The sequence below is a fragment of the Amblyraja radiata genome, chromosome X (assembly GCF_010909765.2).
Source record: "Amblyraja radiata isolate CabotCenter1 chromosome X, sAmbRad1.1.pri, whole genome shotgun sequence".
Classification (NCBI taxonomy): domain Eukaryota; kingdom Metazoa; phylum Chordata; class Chondrichthyes; order Rajiformes; family Rajidae; genus Amblyraja; species Amblyraja radiata.
In genome coordinates this window covers 553386-568216 of record NC_045999.1, presented here as the reverse complement: position 1 = coordinate 568216, position 14831 = coordinate 553386, and the positions used below count along the sequence as shown (strand labels likewise).

At 42.8% G+C, this 14831-nt stretch overlaps 2 protein-coding genes across 5 annotated transcripts in view; one reads left to right on the top strand and one right to left on the bottom strand.

Moving 5' to 3' along the window:
* The window catches only part of arih1 (ariadne RBR E3 ubiquitin protein ligase 1), a 51162-nt gene extending 40695 nt beyond the window's left edge, over positions 1-10467 (top strand). For all 4 annotated transcript variants that reach the window (XM_033015117.1, XM_033015116.1, XM_033015118.1 and 1 more), the window contains 3 exons: positions 1821-2081; positions 6213-6325; positions 8991-10467. In XM_033015117.1, the coding sequence (XP_032871008.1) occupies positions 1821-2081; positions 6213-6325; positions 8991-9075 (459 nt within the window). In that variant the 3' untranslated portion in view covers positions 9076-10467. The remainder of the gene's footprint in view (positions 1-1820; positions 2082-6212; positions 6326-8990) is intronic.
* mtmr10 (myotubularin related protein 10) overlaps positions 1-14831 on the bottom strand; it is a 902395-nt gene that overhangs the window by 480991 nt on the left and 406573 nt on the right. The window lies entirely within an intron of this gene.

The window sequence follows — 14831 nt, the reverse complement described above, 5'->3', positions numbered from 1 at the left end:
TGCTACCTCACAGTTGCTACCCACAGACCCGAACTCCATCCTGACCTCGGGTGCTCCCAGTGGCAGTGTGGGTTTCTTCCTGGGTGCTCCAGTGCACTGGCTCTATCCTACACTGAGTTGTCCCTAGTGTGTGGGATGGAGCTGATGTGCCCGGAGGGGTGGGGATCGGGACGGGTCACTGGCACAATGCGGTGGCGACTGCCGGTGGTATGCGCAGCTCGCCGAGGCCAGTTGGGCTACAGGCCTGCGTGTCGTTGCTGTGGGGCGGGGTGCCCAGGGGAATCCCACGCTGTCACAATGTCTGTGCCGTTGCAATGCGGGAGGAATGATAGAACCATTGCAGTTGTTCAATCCTGCACGCTGCACACTGTCCCTAGCATGTAGGATAGAACTAGCTGGTCGCCGCTGACTCGATGTTTCTATGCTCTCTCTCTAAACTAAGCTAAACAAGAATGGTTCAAAAACCCCATTTACTCCATCTACCTAGTGGTTATTCCGTGAAACAATGAAATTGGTCTGCAACAGATTCAGTCTGCTAAAACCAAAATCCGTTATAAAGTGGTCGGTTAAAATGAGGGTATATACCTATACTTATAAATACCTTTGTTGTACTTCACAGCAGCAAGGGTAGCGGCACTGACCGCTGTCCTGCATCACTGGTCACATGTTTCCAGTCACAAAAACACCCCTCAGTCTTCACCTTCTACCTCCTATTAACAACCCAATTGTCATTCCAATTTTTGGTTTGATGTATAAGTAAATACCTGCCACAGATACCATTCGCCCTGCATCAGAGAACGCTATTGGGGAAAGAACTTTGGACAAGCCATGTGTGTGCCCTCAGCTCCACGAGTATGCCAAGACGTGTCTACAGCCACCTACCTGATGGATAAACATGCAACCTTTGGCCATCACCACTTGGTTTGGATTATAATTCTTGAGTTGTGGGTATTGCTGGTAATTATTGCCCATCAGTTTCTATCAAGTGGGTCATCTTCAAATGCTGAAATATATATCAGGTCTTCAACATGGCTTTCTCATTTGCCATCGCTGAACCAGTCTGTTTCTGGTCGGTTTTGTTTATGCACATGAACTTGGAAGTATGTGTTTCGAGGAATGTACAAACTTAAATATTGGTGTAACACTGAGTATATATTTGTGCAAATAGACTTTTGTCATTAAATACTAAATTCATTTCAAGATTCTTTTGTCGGGAGCTTGAAATCTATTGACATCACAAGCTTCAAATGTCATCCTTGTAACAGCAGAGCTTTGAAATAGTTTGTGTAGTAATCGTGATGTTGCAAGAGGTAAAGGGTTTACAATATACAATAGAAAACAGACAATGCTGAAAGTACTCAGCAGGTCAGGCTGCATTGATGGAAAGAGAAACGGCCAATGTTTCAGGTTTAAGACCCTTCATCAGAACTGAAACGTTAACTGTTTCTCTTCCCATAGATGTGACCTGACCGCTGAGTATTTACAGCATTTTCTGTTTTTATTTCAGGTTTCCCAGCATCTCCAGCGTTTTGATATCGATTACCATTCTTCATATTCCAACTAAGTGAGAGTAAAGCTGCTGACACATTGTGGATGGTACCTTATGAATAGCATTTGCTTATCGCCTTGCTCTAATTTCTGTTGAAATACTTAATCATTACTCTTAATTGGAAATCTACCTATGCGAAGTAGAAAGATAAGTGCAGAAGTATAAGTTGGTTTACCTGGCTGCACGGATGTGATGTTAGAAAAATAATGGTAAATGAAATGTATAACCGTTCCCAGCAGCTGAGTTTCTCTGCTGTATGTTTCTTTGGCAGCGTTCACGAGCGGCTCTCCAGCGATACCTCTTCTACTGCAACCGCTACATGAACCACATGCAAAGTCTGCGATTTGAGCACAAGCTCTACGCTCAAGTCAAGCAGAAGATGGAAGAGATGCAACAACACAACATGTCTTGGATTGAGGTGCAATTCCTGAAGAAAGCTGTGGATGTCCTCTGCCAGTGCCGCGCCACACTAATGTACACTTACGTCTTTGCTTTCTACCTCAGAAAGAACAACCAGTCCATTATCTTTGAGGTATTCCCCTTTCCACAGAAAGGTTCAAATCACTCTGTCTGAGCCTTTTAACAAACCTGCGAATGATTGATACAAGTAAATGTTTTGATGCAAGTAAACGTTTTCAGGGACAGTTTGGCTATTTTGAAATTCAAGTTGAATGTGGACACTGGTTCTGTCGATAGAGGAGTGGCAATAGGAGCTACTGGAAAATATGCACCAGATTCAACATAAGTTAGTCCTCCTTCCATTCATTCAAAGATCGTACTATACCAACAAGACCCATTGGGATTAAAGAGCATTTATAAATACCTTCTATTACTGTATTACAAAGCCATTCCGACCACCCTTCTCCCCCTGATTTTCTGGTGCAGAAATTGCGTTGCTCTCCCCTTATTAGGTCACAACATTTATTTTTGAGAATTACCCCATTGACCCAGATATCCATTGATCATTTTACTCTGATCCTTTGAGCAAATCTTATGATCACAACAATGGCAGGTCCATCTTGAATATTTTCATTACATGTAGTTCTGCTATGATCAAGCTTTCCCTCGGGCAAATTGGATATAATCAACAATGGATGAATTGGGAAAACTATTTGTTTTACACAGGCTGAATGGGTTGTAACATGATTTTGATCAGGAACCAAAGTGCCACTAGAGTTACATTGGAAATAGACAAGCAGAAAAAAAAATGTTTTTGGAGAAAAAAACATCTTGTGGAAGCTCAACTGTTTCTATGTAACCACCCTGCAGTAATCAGACTTCATTGTCTCTTAAGAATACTTGCTGGGTGCTCGTTGAAATTGACAAGCATTTGCTTCCATTGGCACGTGTGGAGATATTCTATTAAACAACGTTATATGCAGCCTTTAGTGTTTTTAGCTTACAGTAACACAAATAAACTCAGAGCTATTAAAAATACCTTTAGTTTTGAAAATCCTGTGGGGAAAATTATCTTTGTTATTGCAAGTCTGAAACACTCTTGCTCCTAACCCTATTTCTCGTCAGCGCAATTCTTGTTATAATGCTATTTTTTATAATTCAAGGTTTCTTAGAATGACAATCATTCTTTTGTAGCAGAGCTATCTGTAGATGTATGAGATTTTGTATTCTGATCTTGATGCTAGAGTCTTGGCAGGTGTTTAAGCAAAGCATTCATCTGGTTTGTGGGACCACCAGACTTGGTTCCATACGGCAGGAAATTATTTGGCCCATTGACTATGGATTGGCCCTACTCGTAGCCAATCCGTTTTGTCTTAATCCACACGCCTCTACACGTAGACCACAAATCCTTTTCCTTCAGATACTTATCCAGCTCTGTGTAGATGCTTCAGTTGAATGTGCCTCCACAGCTACCCCCAGCAGTGCAGTCCAAACCCCAACCGTTGGTTACCTAAAATATGTTCCTCCTCGGGTCATACCAATCGACCTCCTTCTCCGTCATTGATTTTAGAACCTTCTGCCTATAATAACAGGTCCTCTCTATATATTTTGTAAAACAATTGGACTAAATGTGGCAACCATTCTATGATTCTTCAGCGCATACCTGTCCCGCCACTGTCCTCAAACTGGGTGGCCCTGACTGTTTTCTAGCAGATTCTCTTGCCATCTCGGTTCCATGGAGGTCATAAGACATAGTAGAATTAGGCCATTTGGCACATTGAGTCTACTCTGGTTGACCTATTGTTTCCCCCTCAAGCCCATTCTGCCTTCTCCCTATAACCATTCACCCTCTTACTAACCAAGAACCAGTTAATCTCCCTTTAAAAAAATATGCAATAACTTGGCCTCCACAGCCACATGTGGCAATGAATTCCACAGATTCACCACCCTCTGACTAAAGAAATACCACCTTCCCCATTCCAAATATATGTCCTTTATTCCGAAGCTATGCCGTCTGGGTCCCAGACTCTTCCAGTAGTGGAAACATCCTCTTCACATCCACTCTATCCAGGCCTTTCATTATTCGGTAGGTTTCAATGAGATCCCCCCCCCCCCCGCCTCTCCTTATTCTGAAAACTATCCCGCAAGTACAGGCCCAGGGTCATCAAACGCTCTTAATACGTCAACCCATTCATCCCCAGGATCATTCTGGACTCTCTTGAACTCCAGCCTGCTATCCAGACTCTTAAATGGAAGAACTCCAGACTCCGCTATCTTTAAGATCTCTATCTAACTCTCTCTTGAAAGCATCCAGAGAACCAGCCTAGCTTCCAGAGAACCTAAAGTCTAGCTTCTCATTTTGGCCTGTCAATTCTACTATGTCTTATGACGTCCATGAAACCGAGCTGTCTGTAAATGCGACTGAGGAAAAATCATCTGACAACCACCTTGTGGGTGACCTTGCAATGCACTGTTGCTGTTATGAGGAGAACTGATTTAAATTTAAGCAGGTCTTGTGCTCATGAACATTATCCAAAGACGCTGTTAAATCCTTGCCCAGATATAGATGGGATATTTTCCATCATTGATATCCCTTTAGGATTAAAATTGGTTCCTCCCCAATGTCCCAGCTCCACAAACAATGTTTAGAAAGATCTCTGTCCAATACTAGCTCTAGCTTTCAGAGTTGGATGAGAATGTCACATTTCCCCACTTTGCATGATCTAGCAAGTGGAGAGGGAGCAAGTTAAAGATTCAGACTGTTCACCTTTCTTCACCTGAAGTGTTAACGATATCTCACTCCATTGATGCTGCCTGATCTACAGTATATTCCCAGCATCTGGAGTACTTTACTTTTGTTCCATTGCAGATACAGTTTCTGCCTGCTGTCACCCCTTGAGATGACCAATACAAAGATGAAATGCTCATCTGTGATGTTGCCAGATTCTGAAAACTGTTCATTAAATGCTGTAAACCTGGAACTTGTGTAGATTGCTATACGTTCTTATCTCATGACCAAAGAGTGAGAGAAACAGCGTAATCTTATCATCTGAACTTTCATCTTTGAGCTGATTGACGTGTCTCTATTCATAGCCACTCCATCCCGTGACCCACACAATAAATTAAAAGTTACTTTGCATTGGATGCAACCAAATGAGTAAAGAGCAAAGTGTCAAGTGAGTTTATTGTCATGTGTCCCTGATAGGACAATGACATTCTTGCTTTGCTTCAGCACACAGAACAAGTGCTGGAGGAACTTGGTGGGTCAAGTATCATCGGTGGAAGAAAATGGACAGCTAACATTTTTTGTTCAGACTGATGGAATAGAGGGGAGGTAGCTGGTAGAAAGAGGTGAGGGGAAGGGGTGTGGATTGAGCTGGCAAGTGATAGGTGGATCGTGGTATGGTAGGGAGAGAAGAATGGAGAAAGTAACCAAGAGGTGTCTGCAAATGTTCAACTTTGCAGTTTCATCAGCAAAAATGTGGACCATATCAGCATAGGCCACCAAATTATCTAGTGGTACAGTGGTACTTGTACACTGAAACTCCTTTTATATACCGTTCGGTAAATATCTTGCTATACATAGACACAAGATTCGAGTACAAGAGTGTAAGATGGCGGGGACACTGTCAGAGTTGCAGGAGTCAGGTTGCCAGGCGATATTGTCGTTACCCACCGCCGCTCCGTGCCACTGTAGGCCGCCTAATGCCCACCCAGCCACTTGCAACGATGCCAGATCTAAGTGAGCCCCAGGCTACTGCAGGGCCGCCTACGGCCCACATCTCGAACACAAGGTTTTGAACACGTCTAAATGCGCCATCCTACTGTACAGTATTGGTTTATTATTGTGTTGGGTACAGAGATACCATGAAAAGCTTTGTATGCTGTCCAGTTGAATCAAAGTATACGTGGTCATAATCTAGCCTTGCACGTATAACAGATAGCGGAAAAAAAAAATACCCGAGTGTAGAATATTGTGCTGCAACATTGTAGCGTTGCTGTTACAGGGGAAAAGTGCAAGGTCGGAAGGTAGGTTGGAAGATCAGGACTACACCCTAGCTAATGGGAGGACTGTTCCGTCATCTGATAACAGAGGGGAAGAAGCTATTTCAGAATCTGGTGGTAGATGCCAGAAGGATTAAGAACTCCGTAGTTTGGCAATAGGAGGAAGTTTAATTTGTTATTACAATCCCCTGGCAGGATCAGAATACTGACGTCATTGCAGGGATACTTGATCTGCAATACATGTGCTTCTCTCCCCCAGAACAATCAGGCAGACTTGGAGAATGCAACAGAAGTGCTGTCTGGCTATCTGGAGAGGGACATATCCCAGGACTCCTTGCAGGACATCAAACAAAAAGTGCAAGACAAGTACAGGTGGGTTGACATCATTGATGGACTTGATGTAGACTTGTTGCGTCAAATGGCCTAATTCTACTCCTATGTCATGATCTATTTGGTCTAAATCTGAGGTGAAGGGGCATCTGTCAGTGTGTTTAGCCTGCCTGAGGTCCTTCAGTAGAGGTCCCTGTCAGTTTGCCACGAAGGGGAACAATTGTTGGTCACAGTTTCATGATTTTGTCATATGTCACTGGCAGTTTTACACTTAATCTTTTAATACTGTTTTTTAAATTTCAATTATTTCCATTAGGAAAACTGGGCTGATTAACATAAACTTTTTTTTGTTAATGTGGGACATATCTTATACATTTAGTTTGCTTGTTAATAACCTATCATTTGAAATTCAGTTTAACTTATAACTTCTGTGCTGTAACTACATATTCGATGTTGTTTGTGTTAACACAGAACATGGAAAATTACAACACAGCAACAGGCCCTTCACAGTGAAACATTAAACCCAATAAATGCACTTTTGACAAAGAAGGAAAAAATGTTTTCTAATTTTACTGAATTTTAATTTATCATTAACCTTAGAATGCAAAATAAAATCCTTAAGCCATTGCAAATAGTGTCTGAAGATGTCAAGGTAGGAAAAAAGGCTGATATGTCTTCCTCCTAAATATTAGACTTCAGAATACAGTGCATTCAGAAAGTATTCAGATCCCTTTACTTTTTCCACATTTTGTTATGTTACAGCCTTATTTTAAAATGGTGTTTTTGCAAAGTAATTAAAAAGAAATTAACTGAAATATCACATTTACGTAAGTATTCAGACCCTTTGCTATGACACTCAAAATTGAGCTTTGGTTCATCCTGTTTCCATTGATTATCCTTGAGATGTTTCTACAACTTGATTGGTCCACCAGTGGTAAATTAAATTGATTGGACATGATTTGGAAAGGCCCACACCTGTCAATATAAGGTCCCACAGTTGACAGTGTGTGTCAGAGCAAAAACCAAGCCATGAAGACGAAGGAATTGTCCGTAGACCTCCGAGACAGGGTTGTGTCAAGACACAGAATTTCTGCAGCATTGCAGGTTCCGAAGAGCACAGTGGCCTCCGTCATTCTTAAATGGAAGAACTTTGGAACCACCAGGACTCTTCATAGAGCTGGCTGCCCGGCCAAACTGAGCAATCAGAGGAGAAGGGCCTTGGTCAGGGAGGTGACCAAGAACCCGATGGTCACTCTGACAGAACTCTAAAGTTCCTCAGTGGAGATGGGAGAACCCTCTAGAAGGACAACTATATCTGCAGCATTCCACCAATCAGGCCTTTATGGTAGAGTGGCCAGACGGAAGCCACTCCTCAGTAAAATGTACATGACAGCCCGCTTGGAGTTTGCCAAAAGGCATGAGAAACAAGATTCTCTGGTCTGATGAAACCAAGATTGAACTCTTTGGCCTGAATGCCATTTGTCACGTCTGGATGAAACCAGGCACCGCTCATCACCTGGCCAATATCATCCCTACGGTGAAGCATGGTGGTGGCAGCATCATGCAGTGGGGATGTTTTTCAGCGGCAGGAACTGGGAGACTAGTTAAGATCGAGGAAAGATGAATGGAGCAAAGTACAGAGAGATCCTTGATGAAAACCTGCTCCAGAGCGTTCTGGTCCTCAGACTGGGGTGGAGGTTCACCTTCCAACAGGACAACGACCCTAAGCACACAGCCAAGACATCGCAGGAGTGGCTTCGTAACAAGTCTGTGAATGTCCTTGAGTGACCCAACCAGAGCCCGGACTTGAACCCGATCGAACATCTCTGGAGGGACCTGAAAATAGCTGTGCATCGACGCTCCTCATCCAACCTGACAGTGCTTGAGAGGATCTGCTGAGAAGAATGGGAGAAATTACCCAAATACAGGTGTGCCAAGCTTGTAGGGTCCTACCCAAGAAGACTTGAGGCTGTAATTGCGGCCAAAGGTGCCTCAATAAAGTACTGAGTAAAGAGTCTGAATACTTATGTAAATGTGATATTTCAGTGATTTCTTTTTAATTACTTTGCAAAAATTTCAAAACACCTGTTTTCGCTTTTTTATTATGAGGTATTATGTGTAGATTGATGATAAGAAAAAGAATTTAATCCATTTTAGAATGTAACGTAACAAAATGGGGAAAAAGTGAAGGGGTCTGCATACTAACTGAATGCACTGTACCTAAAACTAGAGTGCATGGGTTTAGAATAAAGTGTAACATTTAGAGGAGCTCTAAGGGAGACCTTTTTCATTGAGGGTGGTTGGAGTCTGGAGTATGTAGCTTGAGGGGGTTGTTGGAGGCAGGGGCTCTCAACATTAAACAAGTAACTGGATGAACACTTGAGTCACCATGGTGTTGAAGTGATGGTAAATGGAATCATTGAAGATCTGCAGGGGTGGGGTTTGTTTGTGTGCTGTGTCACCGTGACTCTTCAACTTCAACATATCTGAAGTATGTGAGGAGCCATGTACAATCTAAGGTTTAAAGTGTCTTATTGGGCCATTCAAATCTCCGTGTCTCTTCTCAGCGTAGCTTAGATTTCTGCAGCTTGACTCAGACGCCACATTCCAGGTCGTGCCTTGCAACCAGTGTAAAGGATATTAATTCCCTGACCAAATAGCTCCAAGCTTCCCGCCTGAAAAGTTGCCTCTCTGTTCCCTTTCTCAGATACTGTGAGAGCCGGAGGAAGGTGTTACTACAGCACGTGCATGAAGGCTATGAGAAAGACCTCTGGGAGTACATCGAGGACTGAGGCTCGGCTTGCATTGAACTGTCAACCCGTTAGCAACAGAGTGCTGATGCAAATAAAGTGGGCGGCACAGGCCCTTGCAGACACTGCTGGAGTTCTACCCTACTTTTTGTTAATGGAAAGTTTAAGTAAATTATATTGTAATAAAAAAGTAGATAAAAACCACAAAATGTACAACAGTATTGTAAGTGGATGAAGGGTGTGACACACTAAAAAACCCTCCAGCTTTGATCTGTAATGTAGCTACATTCTGAGAGCTGAACCATCTTCTGTTTCCTTTCATTTATTCATTTTCCCTGTGTGTAGTAATTGAACTGAAACTGTTTTGACCTGGCTCCTCTTTTCCAGCCAGTCATTAATTGTATGTAGGTTCCCTGTTTGTGAATGTTGATTGGCTAATGTAAGGCAGCACTCTGGGGTTACCTTTGTATATGACTTTTAAAAGGAGGACACAGTATTTTTCAAATTGTACATAGCGCATATGCATGGTTGAGCGAGAGCAAGCGTGGCACGTGTTTGCATAATGTTTAATTACAAAAAAAATATTTATTCTTTAAAAACCTTCAAGAATATGTATATTTGCTGTGCAGTTTCTTTAGGTTTGTTAACCTTTGACCTCAGCGCTGTTAGTGGAATGTGGATTGAATTTTCTGCTCTTTGTCCTTCCCCTTTTAAAATGAAAAGCAAGTTTTTAACCTTGTGATATTCCATAGTACTAGTTGTCGACTCGAGCCGAGTCCTGGTGCTGTTGGGTTTCCCTAATGTTCACCGCTTCCCTCTTTTTCTCATTGCTTTTCTACTCTGCTACAGCTAACGACAGTCACCTCCAGCTTCGGCACAAGCCCCCAGTACTTTCTATGTTCACTGTTGCTGTATAAAAATAAAAAAAAATACCTGTAAAATTGTACAGATCTCGTCAGACAGTAGGAGTGATACAGACATGTAACATTTGGAAGAGAGCAATGTCCAGCCTGTCTCTCCCCACACCACCAGTGCCCTGGATGATGATGGCTGCTGTCCTTGCTGAGTTCTGCCTGTATTGCTACGCTGGGGTAGAGAGGTCAGGGTTGAAGGATCATTGCTTGAACTGCTGCGTTCCCAAGCAGCAACTAAACCTCTGCATCAAATATTGGGTAGTTCTAATTTATTGTGTCATTTAATTCATTATATCAAAGAAAGTTGTCTGAGATTAAGACCAGGCATTGGATTCCTTAACCCTATGCTATAGAACGTTTATTTTGTTTCTCCTTTTGTTGCACTGGGACAATGTATTGTCAAATTCTCAAACAATGAAAGAATTGTAGCTGTAATGGATGAATCCATGACAAACTTACACAGTTGTAAAACTTGAATACTGCAAAGCATTTACTGACGATAAAGGTTTAATTTGGGTAATCCTTGCGTGGCTTCCAGTGCTTGTGAGATGAGAGTGTGGAGCAGGGCAAAGAAGAAGCATGAACTTCTCAGCCATCATGTGTAGCTCACAGACATGATTGTACTCAAATTGGGAAGCATGCTTTTAATCTGCACTGTATTCTACAAACGAGAAGGGTTGTGGACTTGTCTGGGAGTTCATGGTTTTGTCTACTCTGCAATCTCCAGTGTTGCTGTTGACTTTGCGTTGGAATGTGATGTCACCTAGAAACGCAAGTAGAAAAAAAGTATTTGTGTCTGGAATGCTCAGAGTGTTTCATCTTGTACTGCGTTGTTGCCCAGTTGATGGGGAAAGTACAATCCTGTTAGAAACCAGTCCCAATGAGAGTAAATAGCAGCGACTGTTTGGCAAATGGAGATCCATGTGTTTGACCTTACCATGCAAACCCAGCAGGAAGCTGAGCTTCATTGCTCACTGAAGTCATCAACCCTATTTTCTGAAATATTCAGGGTTGCTTACAAAACGGAAAAGCTGACAAATTAGCCTTGCCTGCAGGAATACTCTATGAATTAAGCCAAGGCCACCTGTGGCACTTTCACTTGCTATCAGAAGGTACGGACAGGCACTTCTGCTTGCATGATGTGCTGTGTTCCTGTTGTTTATGGGTTCATCTGTCTAGGAGTTTTAAGCAGTTTAGGTTTGCTGGTAGTTCAGTGTTAAGCACTGAAGTGACAAAGAGGTGTATCATAGAAAATTTCTAACGGATGAGAAGGCCAGTGAGCTCTGTCCGTGCCAAGAGATTGCACGAGAGGGGGGGTTCTCTTTTGGGAAACACCTTGCCATTGGGTCTGCTCTGTCATACAGCGGATGAACTGTTGTGGGTAGGGGGACTGACTATGCTAAAAATCCATTTCCATTCCACCTTTTCTTATGTGTCCTCCTTTCATCCAGGTCAGAACAGTTACTGAATGATTATCATGGGATTAATACATCACACTGTTCTGGTCCAAGAAATACTGTTCTGAGGACATGTGGGTTTGGCACCAGCACAGTGAAACTTTAAACCCAATAAATGCACTTTTGACAAAGAAGGAAAAAATGTTTTCTAATTTTACTGAATTTTAATTTATCATTAACCTTAGAATGCAAAATAAAATCCTTAAGCCATTGCAAATAGTGTCTGAAGGTGTCAAGGTAGGAAAAAAGGTTAATATGTCTTCCTCCTAAATATTAGACTTCTGAATACAGTGCATTCAAAAAGTATTCAGATTCCTTCACTTTTTCCACATTTTGTTATGTTACAGCCTTATTTTTAAATGGATTAAATTCATTTTTTTAATCGTCTACACACAATACCCCAGATTGAAGATGTGAAAATAGGTGTTTTTTGCAAAGTAATTAAAAAGAAATGAACTGACATATTACATTTACATAAGTATTCAAACCCTTTGCTATGACACTCAAAATTGAGCTTAGGTTCATCCTGTTTCCATTGTTTATCCTTGAGATGTTGCTGCAACTTGAATGGAGTCCACTAGTGGTAAATTAAATTTATTGGACATGATTTGGAAAGGCACACACCTGTCTATATAAGGTCCCACAGTTGACAGTGCATGTCAGCAAAAACCAAGCTATGAAGACGAAAGAATTCTCCGTAGACCTTTGAGACAGGATTGTGTCGAGACACAGACCTGGGGAAGGGTATAAAACAATTGCTGCAGCATTGCAGGTCCCGAAGCGCTCAGTGGCCTCTGTCATTCTTAAATAGAAGAACTTTGAAACCACCAAGATCCTTAGTGGAGCTAGCCGCCCGGCCAAACTGAGCAATCGGGGAGAAGGGCCTTGGTCAGGGAGGTGACCAAGAACCCGATGGTCACTCTGACAAAGCTCCAGAGTTCCTCTGTGGAGATGGGAGAACCTTCCAGAAAGTCTACAGCACTCCCACCAATCAGGCCTTTATGGTAGAGTGGCCAGACGTAACTCCTCAGTAAAAGGCACATGACAGCCTGCTTGGTTTGCCAAAAGACACCTAAAGGACTCTCAAACCATGAGAAATAAGATTCTCTGGTCTGATGAAACCAAGATTGAACTCTTTGGCCTGAATGCCAAGTGTCACGTCTGGAGGAAACACGCACCGCTCATCACCTGGCCAATACCATACCTACGGTGAAGCATAGTGGTGACAGCATCATGCTGTGGGGATGTTTTTCAGTGGCAGGAACTGGGAGACTAGTCAGGATCATGGGAAAGATGAACGGAGCAAAGTACAGGGAGATCCTTGATGAAAACCTGCTCCAGAGCCTTCTGGACCTCAGACTGGGGCAGAGGTTCACCTTCCAACTGGACAACGGCCCTAAGCACACAGTCAAGACAACGCATGACCAGCTTTGTGACAAAGCTGTGAATGTACTTGAGCGGCCCAGCCAGAACCCGGACTTGAACCCGATCGAACATCTCTGGACCTGAAAATAGCTGTGCATCGACGCTCCCATCCAACCAGACAGAGCTTGAGAGGATCTGCAGAGAAGAATGGGAGAAATTACCCAAATACAGGTGTGCCAAGCTTGTAGTGTCCTACCCAAGAAGTCTTGAGGCTGTAATCGCTGCCAAAGGTGCCTCAACAAACTACTGAGTAAAGGGTCTAAATACTTATGAAAATGTGATATTTCAGTTATTTCTTTTTAATTACTTTACAAAAATTTCTAAACACCTGTTTTCACTTTTATTATGAGGTATTGGGTGTAGATTGATGATAAAACAATGAATTGATTTTAGAATAAGGCTAACGTAAAATGTGAAAAAAGTGAAGGGGTCTGAATACTTTCTGAATGCGCTTAAAGTAATGTTCCCATTTGCTAAGCTTAAATGGTGGAGTGCTGCAATGGAACACTTTTTTGACAGCAAAGGCAGAATCAAGGAAAGTGGCATTTATGGTGTTCCTGAAAGGGTGATATTTGGAGCAGTTGCAGAAGTCTTGGTAAGACAGGAGCATAAGGGGTGTTTATTTTCCAAGACAGATTACACTAAGGATAGCCAGTGAATGATAGTGGAAACTAGCATGGAATTAGAATCAGAATAATTTTAATGCTAAACTAAGTTCTAATTGATCTCTGTTGCCATTATCCTAACATGTAATTTTGAAGACTGCAATGTCTCCAATTGGGTTGGGCCATTCCAGGCAGATCAGTACTTTGGAAGGAGGAGAGTAAAAGGGAGTCATGTCACAGATTTGCTGTTGGGAGCAGATGGGATGTTTCTTTTTCGCTATGTAAAATAGTAAATTGGATTGGGAAAGTCTTTGCAAAGCAGTAACTCTAAAATTAATGTTACATACCTTTCCACTTGACTTCCACCGGTCGTATGTTAGCAATTGATCTATTTCAGTTGCAAAAAGAAAACATCTTGTTTTGACTTTCTTGTTGGAACATCAGCAAAAGACTGAACGCTTCGATGCACAGAGCCGTCACTCTCAGATTGGAATAATTTGGAAGAACCTTGGCATGGAGACATGAAATCAGAATTTATTGCCAGCCTCATTGTTGCTGCTGGTTTGCAATGGTTAAGACGGAGCTACTTGGAGACTGCTCCCCAGCAGGTCACGTTTGAAGAACTGAAGAAGGGTCTTGACCCAAAATGTCACCTATTCCTTTTCTCCTGCGATGCAGTCTGACCTACTGAGTTACTCCAGCTTTTTGTGTCTACCCCGGGTCTCATTAATCCATTTACTAACAAGTGCCACAGCATTTCATTTTTTGTGCGATGGGCAATGATCAGAACAGGCTTGAGCAGGACAACCAGGAAATGCAATGTGTGGGAAGGAGCTACAGACGCTGGCTTGCCAGATGTGGAGGAAACACAGAAACAGAAAATAGGTGCAGGAGTAGGCCATTCGAGCCTGCACCACCATTCAATATGATCTTGGCTGATCATCCAAATCAGTATCCCATACATGCCTTCTCTCCATACCCCCTGATCCCCAGTTAGGAGACATCCAGATGTTGGTTTACCAGATGTGGAGGAAGGGGCTGCAGATGCTGCTCTACCAGATGTGATGGGGCTGCAGATGCTGGTTTACCAGATGTGGAGGGGCTGCAGATGCTGGTTTACCAGATGTGGAGGAAGGAGCTACAGATGCTGGTCTACCAGATGTGATGGGGCTGCAGCTGCTGGTCTACCAGATGTGGAGGGGCTGCAGATGCTGGTCTACCAGATGTGGAGGGGCTGCAGATGCTGGTTTGCGAAATGTGGAGGACGGAGCTACAGATGCTGGTCTACCAGATGTGATGGGGCTGCAGATGCTGGTCTACCAGATGTGATGGGGCTGCAGATGCTGGTCTACCAGATGTGGAGGGGCTGCAGATGCTGGTCTACCAGATGTGGAGGG